This window comes from Stigmatopora argus, chromosome 13, assembly GCF_051989625.1.
Source record: "Stigmatopora argus isolate UIUO_Sarg chromosome 13, RoL_Sarg_1.0, whole genome shotgun sequence".
NCBI classification, from domain to species: domain Eukaryota; kingdom Metazoa; phylum Chordata; class Actinopteri; order Syngnathiformes; family Syngnathidae; genus Stigmatopora; species Stigmatopora argus.
Genome location: NC_135399.1, coordinates 1496268 through 1518938, shown reverse-complemented (window position 1 = coordinate 1518938; position 22671 = coordinate 1496268). Strand labels below are relative to the sequence as shown.

The 22671-nt window shown below is 42.9% G+C and overlaps 2 protein-coding genes across 6 annotated transcripts in view; one reads left to right on the top strand and one right to left on the bottom strand.

Moving 5' to 3' along the window:
• Nucleotides 1–4260: 4260 nt before the first annotated feature.
• On the bottom strand, nt 4261–18329 carry LOC144087092 (gamma-crystallin M2-like). 5 transcript variants are annotated; one of them, XM_077617390.1, is made up of 6 exons: nt 17832–18329; nt 14969–15080; nt 10835–14886; nt 5987–6152; nt 5676–5918; nt 4261–5592 (listed from the first exon to the last, which is right to left on the bottom strand). In XM_077617390.1, the coding sequence occupies exons 4-6, from the start codon at nt 5993–5995 to the stop codon at nt 5317–5319; spliced, it is 528 nt and encodes a 175-aa protein (XP_077473516.1). In that variant the 5' UTR covers nt 5996–6152; nt 10835–14886; nt 14969–15080; nt 17832–18329; the 3' UTR covers nt 4261–5316. The 5 variants fall into 5 exon arrangements, with proteins under 5 accessions (XP_077473516.1, XP_077473517.1, XP_077473520.1 ...); XM_077617391.1 differs by having other exon boundaries at nt 5987–6070; nt 14793–14886; XM_077617394.1 differs by having other exon boundaries at nt 4261–5589; nt 17832–18328.
• Nucleotides 17605–22671, top strand: part of LOC144087087 (gamma-crystallin M3-like) — a 47803-nt gene continuing 42736 nt past the window's right edge. Inside the window, exon 1 of the mRNA XM_077617385.1 lies at nt 17605–17872. The gene's annotated coding sequence lies outside the window, so the exon portion shown is untranslated. The remainder of the gene's footprint in view (nt 17873–22671) is intronic.

Here is a 22671-nt window from a genome sequence, read left to right as displayed (position 1 = left end):
CGCACGCGCGCAGCTTAGAGGGAACATTGCTCCGAACACAAGTGTCATTCATATCAATTTTGCGGGCCCACGAACATTAATCTTTCATATTAAGATGGGGGCCGCAAATTATCGTCCCGAGGGCCGCAGTTGGCCCGCGGGCCGCAAGTTTGAGACCGCTGATCTAGACCATTGGATTGGATTGGATAACTTTATTCATCCCGTATTCGGGAAATTTCGTTGTCACAGTAGCAAGGGGGTGAGGATGCAGAAATAGGAAAGGCATTTTAGACATAAATAGATAGGTAATAAGTAAGTTAATAAATAAATACATGAATAAATATATAAATAAATAAGCGTTTTGCTGATATATATATATATATATATATATATATATATATATATATATATATATATATATATAAAACTATATATATATATACATACATATATATAAGCACATATATGCAGGGGGTGGGAGGTGCTGTCCATGATGGACATCATCCTGGTCAGCATCCTCCACTCTCCCACTTCCTCCACAGAGTCCAAAGGACAGCCCAGCCCAGAACAGAGCTGGCCTTCCTGACCAGCTTATTCAGCCTGTTCCTGTCCCTCTCCGTGCTCCCGCATCCCCAACAGAGCACTGCATAAAACACTGTAGATGCCACCAGTGTCGTAAAAAGTCCTCAGCAGTGTCCCACACACTCCAAAGGACCGTAGACTCCTCAGTAGGTAGAGGCGGCTCTGGCGCCTTTTATACAGGGCATCTATGTTTGTGGACCAGTCTAGTTTGTTGTTGAGGTGAACACCCAGGTACTTAAAATTCTCCACAATTTCAATGTCTGTACCCTGGATGTTCACCTGAGTGGTCTGTTGAGGATTCCTCCGAAAGTCGATGACCATTTCCTTTGTCTTACTGGTGTTGATGTAGAGGTGGTTTTGCCTACACCAGTCAACAAAGGCTGTGATGACTCCCCTGTACTCCAGGTCGTTCCCGTCCGTCACTCGTCCAACAATAGCGGTGTCGTCAGAGAACTTCTGGAGGTGGCAGGTGTCTGTATTATGTTTGAAGTCTGATGTGTAGAGGGAGAAGAGGAGTGGGGAGAGCACTGTGCCTTGTGGGGCCCCTGTGCTAGAAGCTACCACATCAGACGTACAGCCCTGGAGTCTCACATATTGTGGTCTGTCAGTGAGGAAGTCGATGATCCATGCGGCTAGGTGGTTCCTTACTCCAGCCTCTTCCAGTTTCCCTCTCAGTAGGACCAGCTGAATTGTGTTGAACGCACTGGAGAGGTCAAAAAACATCATTCTCAGCGTGCTTCCCGTGTTCTCCAGGTGTGAAAGAGACCTGTGCATCAGGTAGGTGGTAGCATCTTCCACACCAATGCCTGGACGATAGGCAAACTGCAGAGAGTCAAGCTCTGCATTCATCAGGGGGCTGAGGTGATTGAGGATGATTCTCTTGAATGTCTTGATCAGGTGAGAGGTTAATGCTACCGGCCTGAAGTGGTTTGGCTCGCTGGGGTTCGCAGTCTTCGGAACTGGGACCACACAGGACGTTTTCCACAAGGTGGGGACCTTCTGCACACTGAGACTGAGGTTGAAAATATGCAGAATCACTTTGCCAAGCTGATCCGCACACTCTCTTCCTTGCCTCGATCTTCTTTAGCTGTTTTATCAACTGATTGACAGTAATGCAGAGACCGGTGGAAGAAGGGGAGGAAGAGGAGGAGGAGAACGTGGGGGGAGAGTTGCTTCTGGTCTGGGGGGTCAGGGGAGTGGGGGCAGGACTGAATCTGTTAAAGAACTGATTCAGTTCATTGGCCCACTCCCTGTCTCTGAACTCCGGGTCTCTCTAACTGTTGCCTCCATGGCCCGAAATGGTCCTCAAGCTCCTCCAGACCTCTTTGGTGTTGCCTCTCTGGAGTTGGTTCTGTAGCTTCCTCCTGTAGATAGTCTTTCCCGTCCTTATCTCTCTCTTCAGCTCCTTCTGGACCATTTTCAGACTCTCTTTCTCCCCAGACCTAAAAACCCTCTTCTCATTGTTCAGGAGGGCCCTTAGATCCCTGGTGACCCATGGCTTACTTTTGGAGAAACAATGGACCTTCTTGGAGGGTACAATGTTCTCAACACAGAAGTTAATATAATCTGTTATGCAGTGGGTCAAGCTGTCAATGTCTTTCCCATATGAATTGCACAGCACCTCCAGTCAGTGGTCTCAAAACAGTCCCACAGTACCATGCTGGTCTCCTCGGTCCATCCTGGTGGTAGGTTTTATTTTCCTCACCATAGGTATGTAGGTGGGGATCAGATGGACCAGGTTGTGGTCTGAGCGGCCCAGTGAGGGCAGGGGGACTGAGCTGTATGCCTCCTTTGTGTTGGCATACAGCAGGTCCAGAGTTTTTTGTTCCCTTTATACTAAAATTAAGTGAATATTTTTTAAATGAATTTGTATATTTGTCATCCCAATCACATGTCAGATCTAGTGGGCTATACATCAATATTTCATTGTACTGGCAAATTAAAACCAGTTAGACAACATTTTCCTCAGTCAGAAAAAGGTGGAATGTCAGGGATGAGGTCCTTTCCCAAGTTAACCTATCTTGGGCTCTTGTTCATGAGAGAGGGAAGAATGGAGCAGGAGATCAACAGGCGGATGGGCGCGGCGTATGCAGTGATGTGGACTCTGCATGGGTCCGTTGTGGTGAAAAGGGAGCTGAGCCGAAAGGAGACGTTGTTTGAATCCATTTTGATGCTCTTTGAGTGGAGGAGGGCCCCATCTTTTTGACTTCTCGCCTCTCATCTTGCTCGTTTAAAAAATTGCTGTTTCTTTTATGGAATATCAAATTGAATATGGATTCATTCATTCATCTTCCATACTGCCCATCCTCGAAAGGGTTGCGGGGGTTGCTGGAGCCTAACCCAGCTTTCTTCGGGCGATAGACAGGCCTTCCACACTCCCAATCATACTGCCACCAGCGGGAATTGAGTCCATGCCAGCCCGCACCGAAGTCAGGTGAGTGACCGTCTACACCACGAGGCGGCTAATTTGAACAAGTATAAAATGCAAATACATTTCGTGTTTCTGTAGTGTTTTAAATTGCCGTGCTAGAGTTGCTTTCCCATTGGATATCTCCCAGCAGCTCGCTGGCCTCCCATTCGCTAGTAGGAAGCGGCAGTCAGGTGTAGCAGCCACCGGTAGAGTACGAATGCGACCATCCGATCAGAAGCCTCTTTTCAGAGCACTTTCTTTTTTCTTTCCTCGAGACAATGGTTGATCAGCTCTGGTTGGCGGTGAGTTCCTGATTTATGTGCCTTTGGCCCTTGTTCGGCATGGAGTTGTTTCTTGGGATTTTCCTGAGTGTGCGTAACATAATTGTAGTGTGTTTACGTGTGTGTACATATTGTGGCAAATCGTGTTGTAATGTTGAGGTTGTATTTGAATGCTGTTCTTGAATACACCATGTGAGTGACGAGAAAGAGAGGGGGTCGAGTGGAAGAGCTGGACACAGCACATTTGGATTCGTTTTTTGCTTTGTTCAGTGTTGTTGTGGCTGTCTGCTACATCAAATAGTAGCCATATTTTGTTCCCGAGCTTTAAAATAAATGATTAAAATCCTGCATAAGTAATTACTATTCAACACCAACCTGCTGTTGACCTTCTACCGGTCAGCCATTGGGAGCGTGCTGACCGATGCTGTGTCAGTGTGGCACTCAAGCTGCACAGAAGCAGACAGGAAAAGACTGTAGAAGGTGGTCAACATGGCTCAAAAGACAATCATTGTATATAAATCTATTTTTAAGACAAGTACTTATTTATGTGTGCACTCTTTGGTGAAGCTTTAAATCTAATAGTAGTTGTATAATGATATTAAAGGCATTCAATTCATTGTTCTGAAACCCAACAACCAGGATGCGCTAGGACTGCACAATAAGCGACAATGACATACACTGCATTTTGTCTGTGCGTCATCGTTTTACATTGATTGGCTATAAATTTGGTGTCACACATTGTGTTCAGTGGTTTAAATTTATGTACCTTTCTGTTTTATTTTGGTGGGTTCAGGTCTGCAGTGCTCACCATGGCAGGCTTGCCGCATAACAATCTAAATGTCTACACCTGTGTGTGGTTAGCCTGGCACTTAATGTTTGCTGCCAGTGCGTCACTTTTGTTCTTCTGTTACTGGAGTTTCCTACCCTGTCTACGTTTTGAAAACAGGTGATTATGTGTTACGTCTTTCATCGATCCAGTTGCAGGGAAGCAGGCAGGGACAAGGAAAGTGGTGCTCAAAAGAAAACTTTAATAACTTAGCCAGGATCTTTAGAAAATAACACTGACTTAGAAATCAAATCACAGAATAAAACCTGACGGGAAGACATGGACAGCGGAGCATGGCATGGCAGGGCAACTTGGCATGGTACAAAACAAAACAGACGATCCTACACTGACAAAATAATTCGGGGGTTTAAATAGACAAAACAGGAACTAATTATCAATGACGTGCAGCTGTGCGAGCGGAACTGCAAGTCAGCAGGAACAAACAAGAGTAGGGAAGCGAACATTAGAACACACGGAGAAAACAATGAAATAACAATACTAACCCAAACCTAACATTTTGTGTTACTTCCTTGAGCCGACCTGAGGTCTTCTCCAGGTCAATAAACCGTGGTACTCAAACTTCCTCTTGGCTAGCCTCGTGAAACAAATCTACCCCATCTTAAAACTAGGATGGCCAATCCCAGAAATCATGCCGAGAAGTATCATAAAGTATGTACTGGTTGCAAATCGCTAAAATGATCCTAGCCTCCATATTCACAAAATGGAGTGCGGAAATGATATTGGGGTTAGCAGTTCCTTGCAGTTGATTTGTCGATCAACAAAGCCATTGCAGATTGGTTGTACTGCCAGGCAGCAGCAATTTGTGCGTTCACGAGCACAAATTTCACAATTGGTAAACAATTTCCACCTCTTCATGCTAGTTCTATATAAAATAAATTGAAGGGGAGTGACGTTGCCTCTCGTGTATCAAGCCCATTACACACTGCGGCTTAAAGATGGAATTAATAAGCAAAATTATGTATTGCTTTACAATTTTTTATTGAATGAAGCTAGTTCTCTGTGGTTTAATATATATAATGGAATGTGGATATTTTTCAAATGACAATTCCATGTTAATAATGACGATACTTAATGTTGGCGTGGTAAAGCAGAATGACAGTGAATCATATAGTGATTTCATTTTGTATTTGTTCTGATTGAAATGTTAACGTGTTGTACATACGCTTTGAGAAATATTTTATTATGTTTTTCCAGTGAAACAATCCACAGACCAACTTTTATATGTCCATGATGCGTCGCATGCTCATGAACCTCATGCTGTTCAGCCCTATCTCTCTGAAACTGCGGTAATCTCCAGGTCTCACATACATCATCTTTCCACTGAACTGGGGATGCTCAAACATCAGCCAGTGCCCATCCGTCACCTGACAGGACATGCAGTCGTTCATGCGGAAGCGGTCCATTATATCATCACAGTCCTCCTGTAGGTCATGGGACTGGCCGCTCAAGTTCTCCCTCTCAAAGATCTTCATCCTAAACTGGCCTCTGTGCTGCTTCAGGATAGTTTCCACATATTAAATTCTACTATAGTGATTCTTCATTGATGAAATTATTTGTTAAAAGCTTTCTCGCCTACCATGGGGATTGCGCGACAAGACCTGATGCAGTCTCTCATGCCCATCATGCTCATGGAATCAGCGTACTCGCCCCTTCTCATGAAGTACTGGGTACCCATGAAGTTAGGGCGCTCATAGACCATAAAACAGCCATTTTCAACCCGACAAGACTGGCACCTGCTCAGGTAGGAGGACATGTCGGAGCAGTCGCCCACACACTCATAGAAACGCCCCTGGAAGTGCCGCTCCTCGTAGAAGGTGATCTAGGAAATGGATTGTCAATTTTCAAATAATGACAAACACACTTTCAAGTACGAATGTGTGCGCTTACCCTGCCCATGGTTGTGCTTGCTGTGTTTGTTCCTCAGAGAACTATGATGCTGCTTTGGTGACCACGCCACAATGTCTTTTATACCTGGGCAAATCCAAAGACTCTGTTGCCACCATTGTCTATGAAGCCCTGACACAGCAACATGGTATGGAGGCCCTATGGTATGCTGAGGGGTATTCAGAAAAGTTCCATTTTGGTTTATTGCATCTAAAGGAAGACTTTCCAATCATTTGTGCCCTCACATGGAAAGCAGAACAATAATCATTTTCTTAAGGTTCCCAACTCTGAGAAGGACATTACTCTGTGATTTGCTCAAAACACAATGCATCTCACTCTTATCCGTAAGCCGGCAATTTATAGGTGAGAGTATCCTTTTGTATGCGTACAACAATAGTCTCATATGTCTGCTTACAGAGCACCAGCTGACAAACAAATGAGTTTTTTTCTGCCAGACTGTAGAAGCATGTGAGTTGCTATGAAGGGATATAAAATAGCAAATAATTGATGTTCTGTTAATTACTAGAATCATCGGTGTTATCATAAAGACAAGAGTGACATGTACACCTTTCGGACTTCGTTATGAAAATGCTTATTGGAAATTCCCTTTGGTAAAAATGTTCATACTTGTTTTATTCTCCAGGGCATTATAGCTGAATTGTCTCTATGTTTTCCATTTTACAAGATGTATAGCAGAGGTTTAAAACATTTTTGGCCTTGCGTGGTGTCTACATTTTGTGTACGAAGTTTCTCGTGGACCATTCAAATATAATTTATCACATGCAAAGACACATATACAGTCATACCTCTACTTACGAATGTCTCTAGGTATGAAATTTTCAGGTTACGAAAGCAAATGAGTGCCTCGAGATAGGAAAAACATTCAAGTTACGAAATCCCCCCCATAATTAAATGCATTTCCTGTATTTATTATTTTATTTTGAAATTGTGGTGGATGCATTGATTCTCACTTTTTAATCTCGCTACACTCTATTGGGCTCTCATTGGGTGTCTCACAACAACCACTATCAGTTTAGCTGTTTGTACGCAGAATTGAGGCGGCAATAGTTTCACCTCTAAAGTTTGTGTTAGTCGCCGTCAATGTTTCTCGCATTCCGTTCGAATTTTGCCCATTCCATTTTATTCCTAGACAACCCATCTACTTAAAGCATTACTCAAAGGTTGATATTTTATAATTTGGAGGTGCTAATTTTGAACATAAACATAATTTCATCACTTGTTTCATACCATGAAAGGCCCCACTAAATTTTGGGCATCCAGTGCCAAAGAGAGCCTATTTCCAAATTTCCCTCGAATTTGTTTTAGATATGGGATTCCCATTCCCCAAATATTCCAGAATTCATGCGCCAACGCATTTTGTCAAACCCAAAGCGACAAACATAATCTGTTTCTGTTGGGGTTATTCTGGATACTATTATAGATGTATGCATTTTAATTACTTTTGTATAAGAGTGTCTTTAATTTGAGACTGGGGCAAACTCGAGGTCATCCTCCAGGACAGCTGGCACCAGGTTGTTGACGTAACACCTCACTGGGTCCTCGACTCCAAGGACTGTTTGCTGGGAGATACACCTCGACCCTTTACCCAAATGCAAGTTCACAATGAAGATCTGCAAAGGACGCTTAAATTGTTGTTGATTCAGCGGATGGCTATCAATCAACCTCCGGGATTACTCGCATATGTTTCTCAAATTATGACGCTCGGTTCGCTTGATATGGAATTGTTTTGCCGAATGGAGGCTTGTTTGTTTAATTTCCAATGGAGTTGTTTTTGAGTTCCGACCTTAATTCTTATTAATGAATACCTGATATGCAATTATTATTGCAGTTGTTTTTGACCTTGATGGTGTTATTCGGTTAGTTTATGCAATTATTTGAATCAGATTACCTTAGATGTTTTGAATTATGCGCGACTAAATGGACAGAGGAGGATGCCGCTCTTCAGAATCATCTTGGACAAAGACGAGTCGGGAGTGATTTTCCTTGCAAGTTGTAGCCAGAGTATGTTAAATGATGTCTCCCTGATTTGTATGCCTAACAATAAACTTATCAGTTTCTTAGCCAGATTTTGAAACTTGGAGAATTGTTCCATTTCCCACTTATCTAAGCTTGTTCTTGCCAAATGTTATCTCTGTAACATTTAGGTGCATTAACCCCATAATTGCAATGCTGTAAGTTTTAAGCTAAAGTTCTCTTAATTTGTATGCCCTTAAAGCAATAGAAAGCAACGTCATTTGGTTGTATCACTTTGATCAATGCTTATCCAATCCATAATATCCTAATAGTCATCAACATGCCCCACACCAAAGCATATTTCACCCGCTCAAGACAAACAGGGAATGTTCTTCTGTGCACTTGAAAAACACCCCCCGTTTCTTCAGTCCCAGGGAAATTATGCCTATCCTAAATCAATTATTTTATCTACCCAGCCAGGTACAATTTACCTAATTATTTGGATGAATGCCATGAAATTTCTCATGCCATTTCTGCATTGTTAATTTCATGCCTGATATCATTAACAACCAAATAACTCTCAATACTTAAGATCTAATTTGCATCTCATACGATGATTACTCAAGATAAGAGCTATTTTCCGTAGTTGATCAATAGTGAAAACCTACAATACATAAATGAGAGAAACCAACCTTCTACCAGGCATTTCCTAATTACAAATTTCAATCTTTAGTAAATGACCCACAAATTTTCACCAATATGCCATAATATGGTAAATTTTCTCATCCCTTTTTTTAACCAGCCAATTTTTTATGTTAAAGTATTTTGAACAAACCAACCATTCAAAAACAGTATTAATATTCTTTTATCCTCCAAAAGCTAGTTTTCTTTAATTAAGAGCCCTTCGAAATCCACAAATTGGTCAAAAAATGGCTATCTTGCTCCATTCCCAATTCCAAAGCTTTTACCAAATCAATCTTTACTAAGTAGATTTTCTATCACCTTGAAAGACATTTTTGTTTAAATCCGGAAAATAAATGCGATGGTAATCGCAGAACCCTGCATTTCTAGCAGACCATGTTCTGCTCTTATTATGAAATGTTTAACGGAAGCGCACTGTTAGCCGCTAACTGTAACCTCTACACTCGCTGCAAAAGCAGCATCTCTCCCGCCTCGCACATCTTATCTTTGTTTACAAATTCTTTCCCAGCGAGGTATCATGTTTGAAATGTCGCCTTTTTTTCTGTGCATAATGTATTTTAGAGAAGATTACCATTAATCCATAATAATCTTAATTAATTCCTCTTCCAATATCCAACGATATCACAATATTTTGCCAAGACTCCATAATCAAAATATGCTGCAAGCATAAATATATCATAGCAAAAATCACTTTTGCGCTCAGGTTTGCTTCAGCACCCCCAAGGCAAATTATTGTAATGTCTTCAGGGAAGGGGTCCAAAAATTTTATTTGCTTGTGCTGTCCGGGCGCACAAGTTGTATATTGAATGAATGCATAATCAAGCTTCTGTTTCTAACACCATCTAATCGGTCGCCCTGCGGCCCGCATATTTCTCCGCGTTCCAATCAAATCAGCAGCCGCAGCAAAACAGAGCGCTTCCCCCGCAGTCGGCGCATTATTTGGCAAGTTTAGAGTATGATAAAAAACGCAGGTTTGGCAACACCGCCAAACATTTAATTGGCTGTTTTGTATTTCTTTTTGTCTGTTAACCAAAATATTCCCGCTAGCGGACGGGATCAAAGCCAGGCTAAGCTGCAATAGGCCATTTCACTCCAGTAAAATTGACAGGACATTTAGGCACTATACAGATACTTTACACGTCTATCCATTCGGATCTTGTATCCAAACCGGAATTGTTTCCAAAACGGCGGTATCCTGACCACCTGCCGTTGTCACAAAGACCTTCCTTCGCCTTGTACGTCTACCACCTGGATTGTCCATTTTAATTGCTGTTTTACAAGCTCCAGTATCACAAAAAAAAATCCAATTTAATTCCATTCGCGAAAAATCTGATCCCTGGTTTAACCAAATCAAATGCCAGTGTTTCCATTAAATTTAGCTCAACATCCTCATATTCAAAATCCTCATTCAAATCATTTTGAGCAGCCATGCCTTGTTTTTAGAGACCCTCTTGTCCGGGAAATCATGCGATATATGCCCCAATTTTCCACAAACCCAGCACATAGCATTTTTGAAAACCCGATTTCTGTTTAACCTCCTCATTTGTTTTCTCCCAATCTCTTGGCTAACATTCCTATTCTCTCGCCACCTATCTCGGTAAATATTTTCCCCGTCAGCCGAGGAGGCTCCGCTATTCTTTTTATTTTTTTTACACAACGGACAGGTTCTATCACTCTTCTTTCTGTGGAACAAGCCGTCTCGCTTGTATCTCCATTCACATATTATATATAGATTACCTCTATGCTTAGTGCGTATTTTATCCTGCAGGTTTATTATTTCATGCATATTAAGCTGGCCAGCAAACCCATATTTGTTTATCTATAAGTTTAGGTGTTCAACCCTTGTAGCGGTTTGATTTTCAACAATTTTCCAATTCTTACACGGCAGACGCTATTTTGGATCGTCATCTCTAGCCGCCTTTTGTTATCACTACACACAAACACACAAGTATACTCTCCCGTCTAGTACACTTTCGGAGTTTAAGTACTTTTCCGGACCACAGTACAGGACACCGATGCCCTAAGTTTTATAGACTCATGCTCTGTCTCTTTACCTGGTAGAGACTAGTATACACAGGGTTTTATTGTCTCATTTCTCAAAATGGACCGTCACATGCAATGCCCCTTCGCGCATTTGGCAACCGTCAACAAATGCAGACATTCATGTGGGCTTACCAGAGATGTCCTCAGATGTCTCTCTCAGTAGGATTTGTCTTCAACCGTCGAGAATCCAGGTGCTCCGTCGAATAATCTAGCCCGCAAAGGGTATCAGACGCCGTGCGCACGGTCTTTCCCAGATGTCGATCAGCAGCGCCTGGATTCTTTTTCGGTATGTTGACCCCAGCTCTCGAAGGACCAAATTGATAAGTTTATTCTTAGGTATTTCCAAATTCACATTTCAATAAAAGAGGCATCTGAAGTCACATCCTTTAATTTTTGCAAGAAGAGAATAGATCCACCCGCGTGTCCGGTCAAGATCATTCTCATAACTCGATGTCTCTCTTGCTAACTTATTCATAAGATTTTAACACCATGCCCCACAGATGTCTAAACATTATTAGAGTCTCACAACAATTTAGCTCAGTTCTCAAAACAATTGTAGGTCTGTCAAATCTTCCCAAGAGAGTTTTGATGTGAACCATCCAGAGAAGCTGATGCCTCCCAAAATAATCCACAGTTCTTGTTGTGAGCCATCCTGAGAAGCCGATGCTTCCCAAAACAATCCACCGTTCGATGTGAACCATCTTGATTCTTCCCAAAACAATCCACACTTCGATGTGAACCATCTTGATGCCCAAAACAATTCACAGTTCTCTTGATGCGAACCACAGTCATTACTTTTGCAAGAGCTGTATTAAAATGCTCTTTGTATTAATGTCAATAACTCTAAAATTAAAGCAAAGCATTCTTCGTTGCAAGCACATATATGATGACTAATATTGATACACATTTATAATGATAAGCCTAATAGTGTTTATAGCGTGTGTTTGTATGTTTAAGCTGGTGTATGTTTTGCCATGCCTGACTGCGCCTTTAAATGTGGTGCGTCTTGTGTGTGTCAAATACAGAAATATCACTCATTATTGACACTGCGCCTTTAAATGCGGTGCGCCATATAGTCGTGAAAATACGGTAGATCTAATGAATACATTATGCCTCATAGTATAGAGATTTGCATGGCCGCCTGTTGAACCCAGTTGTGTAAGTCCCCACGAGTTCTGTGTTTGTATAAGCAAGAGTCAGGCTGCCCTGGAGAGAAAGATCTAGAACGTTGTGTTTTCGCCAAGGCGATGATGAAAGAGTGCAGATACATCCTGTTTTCATTCATAACAAGCCTATAAAAGATGCCAGTTTTGCAATAAAGATTTGGGTCTATCTCCTGTCTGAGCGTACATTTTGTTCAAACTCCAATAATTGGTGTCACGGGACCAGGAGCCGAAGGGAAGGCATCGAATGCTGATTGCTCCACACGCACAGTATTGCAAATCTTTGGCCATAAAAGGTAAGAGTTCTTACCATTTGATTGGCCATACGGTGAATGTGTGAGTGGCTGGTTTCAATGCTGTAGTTCTAATTATAATAATTATAATTGTAACTTCCCAGGTGAAGAGGACCTGTGTTGAAAAAGATAGGAGGAAAGACCTCACTCGAATTGGGGCCCAAAAAAGGTTCTCCATGTGTTTTATTTAAAAAAGTCTTGAGTTGAACTTGATTATGGTGACAGGTCTTGGGAAGAAACTGTCCTTGAGTCTGTTGGTCTTGGCAGTTATAGCTCTGTAGCGCCGTCCAGAAGGCAGCAGGTTGAAGTAGTGGAAGCCGGGATATGTTTCGTCTTTTACAATGTTTCCTGCTCTTCTGAGGCACTGGGATTCGTAGATCTTGGGCAGGGTGGGTAGATCACCTTCTGCAGTCTTTTCGGGTCGGCTTCTGTGCAGCTTGAGTGTCACACTGATACAGCGCATGTCAGCATGCGCTCAATGGCAGACAGGTAGAAGGTTGGTGTTCATTTGCTCCTTCCTGAGTACTCTCAGGAAATTTAGCCTCTGGTGCACCTTCTTGATTGTGGTGTATGCTGTGGTGTTTGCCGGCCAAGTGAGATCAGTAGAGATGTGGACTCATAGGAATTTAAAAGTCTCTACTTGCTCCATACGTTCGCCATTAATATACAGGGGCAATGTAGCAGCCTTTTGTCCATCGGAAGTCTAGGGTGAGTTCTCTGGTTTTGGAGATGTTGAGCGGCAACTTGTTAAGAGCGCACCACTTGCTGAGTCTAAGGATCTCATCTCTTTAGGCCATCTCATTCTCCCCACCACCATTGTGTCATCCGCAATTTTCACAATTATGTTCTTAGGGTGTGTGGGTCTGCAGTCATGTGTGTAGAGGGAGTAGAGTAGTTGACTCAGTACACAGCCTTGGGGCGAGTGGGTGCTGAGTGTTCGGACAGATGAGAGGTGGCGAGCCAGCTTCACGCTCTGGGGTCGTTTGATCAGAAAGTCCTCAATCCAGGAGCATGTGGAAGGTGGGTTTCTCAGGTTGGCCAACTGGGGGATAAGAATGTCCGGTCTTATGGTGTTTTCCTACAGCCATCAGGACTCTGAACTTGCGGTAGCACGACACACAATCCCTTCCGTGCAATAACTTCAGGGTCAGGTAACATGAAAGACGTTGGGCAGTGATCTGCCTCCTGCTGGCTTATTGAAGGTAAGTGAGGAGGTAAGTGATCGAAGATGGTGGCGCGCACCGGTGCAGCGCTCTTTGCTCTCCAGTTTGGTGTTTTGTTTCCTCAATCTTATAGTTATTTACTAACATCTGCGAGGCAAACTTTTTCTACAGATGCCAGGATTTAATTACTCTCGGGAGGAGATGCGATATTTCCATCACAACAGATTACCAACGAACCTACAATATCCCCGAGGACATCTCGAGACCACTGTATATCCGTGGATAGTAATAATACCTTAGATTAGGCAATATTTTAGTATTTACCTTAACAGGATGTGACTCTTATATTTCTATATTACTTATTTGTGGTCTTTTGCTGGGAAAGCGCACTATATGTCTGAACATATAAAGGCTGAGCTGTAGTCGATGAAAAGCATTCGGACATAGCTCTCAAGGTGGCTCAGTGCAGGGTGGAGGGTGGTGTTTATTCCATCCTCGGTGGATCTGTTCGGCCGAAATGCAAACTGATGTGGGTCGTGGATGAGGGGAAGACAGGCTTTGATGTGTTTCAGTACATATTTTTCAAAGCACGTGTGAGAGCTATTTGGTGGTAGTCGCCCAAATTGTTAGCGGGTGACTTCTTGGGTACTGTGATGATGGTGGCCAATTTCAGACAGGCTGGGATGGAGGATTTTTCCAATGAAAGGTTGAAAATGTCCATAGAGACAAGGCTTGATGGTAGGCACAGGCCTTAAGTACTTTGACTGGTATGCCATCTGGTCCTGTGGCCTTCCGGGGGTTGACTGCTCGGAGCACACATCTCACATCCACTACCCCTAGGGTGGGGCTTCTTCCTAAGCTTGGTGTGGGATGTACTTGAAGTTTATGTGGTGTGAGTGGGTGTTAGGCATGGGACTCAAAGCGGGCTAAAAAGTTCTTGAGGTCCTCTGTGAGTCCCGTGCCTGAGTCCGCAGGAGTCAAATGCTCTGCCACATCGTTCGAGGGTCTTCAAGTTGGCCTTCTGTCTTCCCTCTGTGGTCTGTTTTGGCAGCCTTAATGCCTCTCTTCAGTTTGGCGCGAGCTGCGCTGTAGAGTGCCCTGTCACCGGATCTGAAGGATGCATTTCGGGTCCGAAGGAGTGATTGGACCTGGCTGGTCATCCACGGTTTCTGGTTTGGGTACACCTGGATGGTCTTCTCTACAGTGACCATAGCCATGCAATACTTGATGTAAGACAGTACTGTGTCTATTAAAGTTCCCAGGTCCTCATAGTGGAAAGTTTCCCACTGTCTGTTCAAAACAGTCTTGCTGTCAGGGGTGGGCGTCGTCAGGCCATGTGATAATGATCATGTGATAATAATTTGTCTTTGTGGCTTTGATTGTTGGCTAAAGGGAAAGTAAGTTGGAGCCATGAACAAAGATATGTGATCTGACTGTCCCAAATGTGTGCATGGCATGGCTCAGTATGCACCTTTAATGTTTGAGTAAACATGATCCAGAGTTTTATCTTCTCTTGTTGGAATATTCAGGCAGAACCGTTTTGAGATTTGCCTGATTAAAATCTCCTGCAATTATATATGTGGCACTTGAGTAGGCGTTCTGGTGCTTGTTTATTGTGTCCATTAGTAGGGAAAGAGCGGTACTTACCTTAGCGTCCGGTGAGATGTAGACAGCAGTGGTTGTAACAATGGCTATCTCTCTGGACAGAAAGAAGGGTCTGCATCTCACCATCATGAATTCTATGTCTGGGGAACTGTGTCTAACCAGAACAGTGCTATTGTTACACCATCCATCATTTACATAAATGCAAAGCCCACCACCACTTTTATTTCCTGAGTCGAATGTCCTGTCTAATCTGTCAAATTTATTCACTTAATAGCATTGCAAGACACAAAATACAAAGATTCACAAGGATAAAAAGTAAGAATAATAAATAAAATAAATAAAATAAATAAAATAAAATAATAATAATAAAAATTTAAAAATTTAAGTGGAACATGACACATAACACATAACTTCACACCTTCCTCACACAGTCGAGGACACTGTATGCGTTGCCGCGGCACACTGCAAGAGAAATGCGCTGTAACAGCCATTGACACTCGTGTGGCTCGTTTGAAACAGCCACGAGCCGGGAACCTACTTCTAACAGAAACTTCAAAGTGGAGTCCCCACATACACCTGAGGTTTCGAAGGCTATGGGCTGGAACAAGTATCTATCGACAAGCGGTGCATACTTGACGGCCTTCATTGACTCTGCCTTGTTCGCAGCTGAGCACGCTTTTATTGCAGATGAAGCAATTGATGATTGAGAAAAGGTATCAACAACTGTCACATCCCACGTCAAACACTTTCCCATCTTCCATGGAAAGATCGACAAGCCGTCAGGCCTTCGCTCGTCTGCACGCACCAGGCCACTTGGCTCGAGGATTGAAGGAACACCAGCTTGACATAGTGCGCGTTTAACGATGTCGTTGATGTTGGAGTGACGAGGGAAGCGACCAGCTTGGACACGGCAGCACAAGGGGTGGAGAGCTCGGCTATCTATTGAATGACCACACTTACACGGAATCGGGTCGCAAACTTTGACACCAAGACGATGAGCAATCGAGATGCGAAGCTCATCGGGGGAGAGCTTATTGCCCAAAGTCACACTTGGCAAGGCATTCAGCCAAGTCCCGGAGGGAAACGTCGACGCTGATAATATTCGACTGCGGTCCCACTGATTCGAGGAATCGATCAAATTGCCTTTCATCCTCAGGCAATTGATTTCGTCCCACTCTTTCTGAACTCCGAGATGTATTGGAGTTGAAGAATGACATTCATTCCAGGCATTTAGTGCGCCATCAATGTCAATTGATTTGTGAGGATCAATTTGAGATGAAGACAAAACAGGTCGCACTAACTCAACTGTAGAATAGAATGATGACAGAAAAGAGGGGAGGGACAAGTCAACAAGGGAACGGATACCAATGCCACCGTGACGAATTGGGAGTTTCGACTGATTCCATGCGGACTGTGAAAAGTCAACATTCAGCAACGAGGATAAACAATCTTTTATGACATGGTCGAAACTCTGTAAACAATTCATGTTGCGAAATGTCGGGGAGCTTCTCATCAAGTATTGAAGTTTGGGAATGAAGAGACAATTGCGTAGGATGAACATGGCCTGATGATTGTCAATTTGGCAAAGATTTGAGGTTAAACGCTTCAAGTCATTGAGTCGTGCATCAAGGAACTCTTGCATTGAATCTTTGTGGAGAGGTGCACCTAACAATGACCATTTATTAGTAGGTGCAACAACAATTGAGGGGAAGAGTTCCTGAAAATGACAAATCGTACTCTGACTTTTGTGGGGGGCAAGGTTTGAAAGGTAAACTTCACATTTGGCGTCGTTGATATCAAGGCCAATGCTTCTGAAATTTTCTTTGACCATCGCAGCGTCCGACCAAACCACATCAGGGTCACCACCCAACGTTGCATCATCCAAGTACCACAAGTTGAGCTTGGATGACACTGCTTTTGAGATATGGTCTACAGCTAAGGCAAAGAGAGCCGGTCCAAGGGGATCACCTTGCTGTATACCGGAGCTTGAGGGGATTATGTGGTCATCACAATAGAGGTTGGATGAATATCCGTAGGATTGACTGATGTATGGCAGGAGTGAGGGATCGAAACTCTTGATGGCTTGAAATATTGAGTTGCGATCAAGGCTGTTGAATGCGTTTCGGACATCGATCTTCATGATGATTGTGGGTGAGATCGAATGCTGGATGAATTCACGAACCGCATGTGAGATAATTTCACAACCCCGAGCTACACCCACGCCATACTGCTGGGGTAGGAGTTTGTTTTTCAACGATGACAGACGTGGAAAAATCAGACATTTAGCAATCAAGCGACGTAAAGTGTTTCCAACTGCTATTGGACGGATATCTCCATTGACTTTGGATAGAGGGAATAATTGAGCTCCGAAAAAGAAGTCACGAATGAAGCTTGGAAACTTCCCATTTGCTCCTAACTAATATCTAATATCTAATCTATATAGCGTGTGTCCTCCTAGCTGCACGGTAGCATCGCGTAGTTGTGGGTGAAGGCATGTCTTTGTGATTATTAGCATGGAGCATTCGCGAATGTAGCGATTAGAAACAAGCTCTAATTCCAAATCGTCCGTTTTGTTTACAATGGATCTGACATTGGAGAGATATATGCTCGGGAGCGGAGGTCTGAGTGGCTTTTTCCTGAGCTTACACAACACGCCCACTTGACAGCCTCGCTTTTTTTTCTTTCTCGTCGCTTTCTCATTCACCGACCAGTCTAGTGTCGCGATCTCTTCCGGTATGCTATGTTCCTGGTGAAAGGTGCTACAAATCATATTTTACTGCTGGTGACCGATGGTTAATAAGTCCAAATGGTTATAGCTGAATTTGAATTACGGTTTTGACAAACAACTCGCGACAAGACACACAAAACACATGAAAAGAATGCACAAGTAGAGAGAGCCTCTGACCGCTGCTCGCGAGGGTGCCACCATCTTGGGAGGAAAAAAAGGTGAGAGAAAACTTGAGGTGACAGTTAGAATCTCTGCAAGCGTTGTGGGTTGTTTCCACTCCGTAAATGAACTGACTGTTTTTATTTTTTTGTTACTCTTGCATTCTTTTTGAATTTCATTGCCCGCTTAAGGAGAATTTAGACTGGCCCTGTGAATACACAACCTCCACTAAAGCTTTTGAATTGAAAGCCTTGTGTCTCAACAGTCCACTATCCAGCTTGATATAAACAGACGGTCTGCGTTAGATCTTGACTTCAATCCATTGACATTAAACGAAGCTAATTTATTTTTATTTTTTCCAAAAGATTTCCACGCGACATACCTAAACAGTTACTTACTAACCTGTTATTGGGAAAACATTGCTAAGATGGCATTTCCCCCGACGATTACTTTGGGAGTCAAACATCCAACAGAGAAAGATGAAATTGAAGACTTTTGTAGGAAATTGCCCAAGCGCAAAAAAAGTTTAAACCTCAGCCGGCCTGCAGGTGGAACGTTTGATTTAAGCTTGAACGAGGATATGAAGGTTAGCAGTAAGGACTACAAACCAAAAGAGAAGAGGGATAAAAGACGAGATAAGAGAGATAAGGAATTGGAAGTTTTACAGTTGTTTAAAAGGGAAGGAGGGTTATTTAGGAAAGGCAAAACGAGATCGCAAAACGAGATCGCAAAACGACGCAAAACACGGGGAGATGAAGCTAAGATAAAAAACAAAGCATGGACAGCTTAATTGTTAGTGTTCAGATGTAGTGCCCTCAGGTCTATCATTTCATCACTGGTAATGTAAAAATTTCAGGGGATGTGGAATTCGACGAAGGATATCATTCTCCTTTGTTGCCGAATGAAAGGATGCCAAGTCCACCACAATACTGCAGGACCGAAAGAATAGACCCAAAGCCAAAAAAGTCAAATGTCCTTGATTGTCATGCTGAAAGAGATCAAGCGCAGTGGGCAAAATACTGGCAGTAGGTGACATCAAAGCAGTGTGGGCAAGATTTCTGGGAATACCAACAATGAAAAATGTCCTGTACCTGAGCGGACATCATTGGATGCATAACCCAGAGGCGGATGGATTTGAGTTCAATCCGTACAGTGGAGACTTGTGGGTAACATGGCGGAGGGAATATCCAATTAAAATTGCCTCAGATGGCACTGAAGGGTGGAGCAAGCAGGAGAAATCAGCAATAAAGTGTTCCTCCTCAAGCTCCAGCAAGATGCTGGGGATTCCAACAGCCCGGTCACATTCGACAGAATTGCACCTCTAATCCATGGACGAATCCTGATGGGTACTGTTATGAATTATTTGCAATAAAAATTAACTTAACGGTTTGTGTATCAAAGTGATAGCCACTAATTTGATCATTGAGTTTGGGCAGAGTCTTCACAACAATGTGTGAAAAACAGCAGGTAGCTGTGGGTGTTTGGTGTATAAATAATTTAGATGTGTTCTGGCAGTTGTGAAGGTTTTACTAATTTGAGTATTCCTGGCCTGTCTAGACACACTGTTCCTTTGGTTGAAAGAAAGATGTTATATTCTGAGAATCTTTTACCTCGACAAATGTTTAGGTTAACGCCTATTGGCGTTTGTTCCTTTTCAACCTTGTACTTACAACACAACGTGTTCTTTTTTGTCCTGGAGGAATTATTTGATAAAGACACAGAAAAAAGAAATGGGATCGCAGGTCATTTCTCAATACATTGTTTATTTTTAAGGCAAAAGACAAAGACTTCCGTGTTCTGACTCCATTTTAAGGTCCCCCTCCCGCAGTCCAAATTGGGCGTTAGTTTTGAATATAAGTGAGTGTGTTTCGTTTACAGATTGTCAGTTTGACACATACAGGTAAAATGGTTTGCTGTAGTCGGATGCAGCGGTCTGCATTTCCTGTTTGATGGTCTCGAAAGCCATTCTGAACTCATTAGTCCAGTTCAACGTAGTCCTCCATTTTTGGTTTTCACCCTCCATTAATTCCCTCAAGGCACTGTTTTAACAGCATGGTCTATTATTCAGCTCGAGTTAAAATCAGTCATTCTCAAGAAGGTCATCATCTGATCCATGGTATGCGGAAGTGACACTTTACTCACTACTTCCAACTGAGAAGGTTCCACTGAAATTGTTCCATGTGAAATGACTCTTCCCCGATATTCTACCTGGGGCTGGCAATATTGCAACTTTGCCTGGGAGGTTTTATGCCCCCCCTCAGCGAGTCCTGTAGTAGTTTAATTGAGTCTCTATGGCAGTCTTCGAGCGTTGGGGCTCAGATCAACAAATCATCCACATGCTGTAACACAGTCCTATTTAGTAGTTGTATCCCTTCAATGTCCTCTCTCAATATCTGGTTAAACACGTGCGGACAATGTTTAAACCCTTGTGGCATTCACGTGTAGCAATATGGTTTCCCTTGATATGTGAACGCAAACAAATGTCGGGTGTGTTCATGTAACGGCACACCAAAGAATGCTGAGCACAAGTCTATCACCATGAAAAATATAGCTGGAACGTTCGTTAGTAGGGTATATGGGTTTGGCACCACGACAGGCCCTTCCTGAACGATGTCATTCACTGCCCTCAAGTCATGCACAAGTCAATATTTTGATTTGTCTGCTTTCTTTACCGGAAATAGTGGCATGTTATACTAACCGTGAGTCTCACTCAACACACCTGCTTTCAAAAACCCTTCGATTGTTGGCCTAATGGCGTTTTCTGCTTCCGGTCGGAACGGGTACTGCGCGCGTCTTGCAAGATTCACATTAAGTTTAAGCGTGACCGGACGTTTCGTCGATGGACACTTGGTCCCCGGACGTTTCGTCGACGGACAATTCGTCGACGGACAATTCGTCACCGGATTCACTCGCTCTCAAAATGATAATCACGAGAGAGAGAGAGTTTACTTGAAAGCGATCAACCAGGTAATCTCTCGCTCTCAAAATTATAATTATGAGAGAGAGAGAGAGTTTGTCATTGCATTGACAATGTCAGAGCATTAATATCTAAATATCTAATATCAAAATTATCAATAAGTTGCGTATTATTGGCGTGTGTGTACATGTTTTTCGATTCGTCATGTTCTCGTGTGTGTATAGACAAACTTGCCTCGCCCGTGCCCATCCCACATTTTATACTATTATTGTCCCAAATTAAACACTTTAGCATTTCACATATACACACACAGTTTACAAGAAATTACAATTAATATACTAATAGTCTCGATGTGTCTGTTCGGCGAGCTGTCTGGCGTCGTCACGGGCTAAAAGTAAACTAAGACTTTAATTTGTTTAATAAAATAATAAATTAAACACTATCATCTCACATATACACAGTTTACAAGAAATTACAATTAACATACAAATAGTCTCGATGTGTCTGTTCGGCGAGCTGTCTGGTTTACAAGAAATTACAATTAATATACTAATAGTCTTGATGTGTCTGTTCGGCGAGCTGTCTGGTTTACAAGAAAGTACAATTAATATACTAATAGCCTCGATGTGTCTGTTCGGCGAGCTGTATGGTTTACAAGAAATTACAATTAATATACTAATAGTCTCGGTATGTCTGTTCGGCGAGCTGTCTAGTTTACAAGAAATTACAATTAATATACTAAAAGTCTCGATGTGCACCTCACAGTCAACATGAATCGGACGTCTACCGCCGTCAATGGTAGCCGATGGGTTAAATGAGTGCTGAGTACTCTGCACCTCACAGTCAACATGAATCGGACGTCTACCACCGTCAATGGCAGCCGATGGGTTAAATGAGTGCTGAGTACTCTGCACCTCACAGTCAACATGAATCGGACGTCTACCGCCGTCAATGGCAGCCGATGAGACTGGTAATGCGGTCTGTGAACACCAGGTAGGCTGCTGGCCCCGATGGAGTACCTGGGAAGGTGCTCAAAGCCTGTGCTGACCAGCTGGCTGGCGTTTTCACAAAAAAAATCAATTGTTCCCTGCAACAATCCATCAATACATCCTGCCTGAAATATGCCACCATTATCCCTGTCCCTAAAAAGCAAACCATTGACAGCCTGAATGATTATAGGACTGTTGCACTCACGCCTGTGATCATGAAGTGCTTTGAAAAGTTGGTCGTTGGCCATATCAGGAATACAATCCCTCCCTCAGTTGACCCTCACCAGTTTGCTAATAGAGCAAACAGGTCCACTGAGGATGCTATCGCCATAGATCTACACCAGGGGTCTCAAACTTGCGGCCCGCGGGCCAACTGCGGCCCTCGGGACGATAATTTGCGGCCCCCGTCTTAATATGAAAGATTAATGTTCGTGGGCCCGCAAAATTGATATGAATGACACTTGTGTTCGGAGCAATGTTCCCTCTAAGCTGCGCGCGTGCGCAATTGCGCACTACTCTCGTCTTCTCTGCGCAGTAACAATCATATGGCGCGCAGTAAAAAAAAAATCGAATTTTTTTTTTTTATTTTTATTTTTTTTTTTTTTTACCCCTTTCCCCATGATGGCGCCGTTTAAGTGGCAGCCAGTGGCAGTAGCTCTGTCCACTCATGTTTTTCGTGTTTTACAGCATGTTTTACATGAAAAATTAGAGGGAACATTGACATGCACCTGCTTGTGGCAGGTGTGATACTGGTGTGCCCATAGCGAGCAATGATGATGTCGTGACCGGATGATTCACCTAAAGACGTTTCGCCGACGGACGTTTGACAGACGGACAGGTCGTACTAGTATTTGTTAGTTCAATTATTAAATACAAATACTAGTATTTGTATTTAATCATTAAACGCTGTTTTCAGCTGGATTTGACCGAATTTGAGACCATTTTGAGCCGT

What these genes read in the sequence shown, in the direction of transcription:
- LOC144087092 (XM_077617390.1), bottom strand. An exon ending in CTTGTCGCGCAATCCCCATG is followed by an intron (nt 5,593 to 5,675) that starts GTAGGCGAGAAA and finishes ACTATCCTGAAG; the next exon opens with CAGCACAGAGGCCAGTTTAG.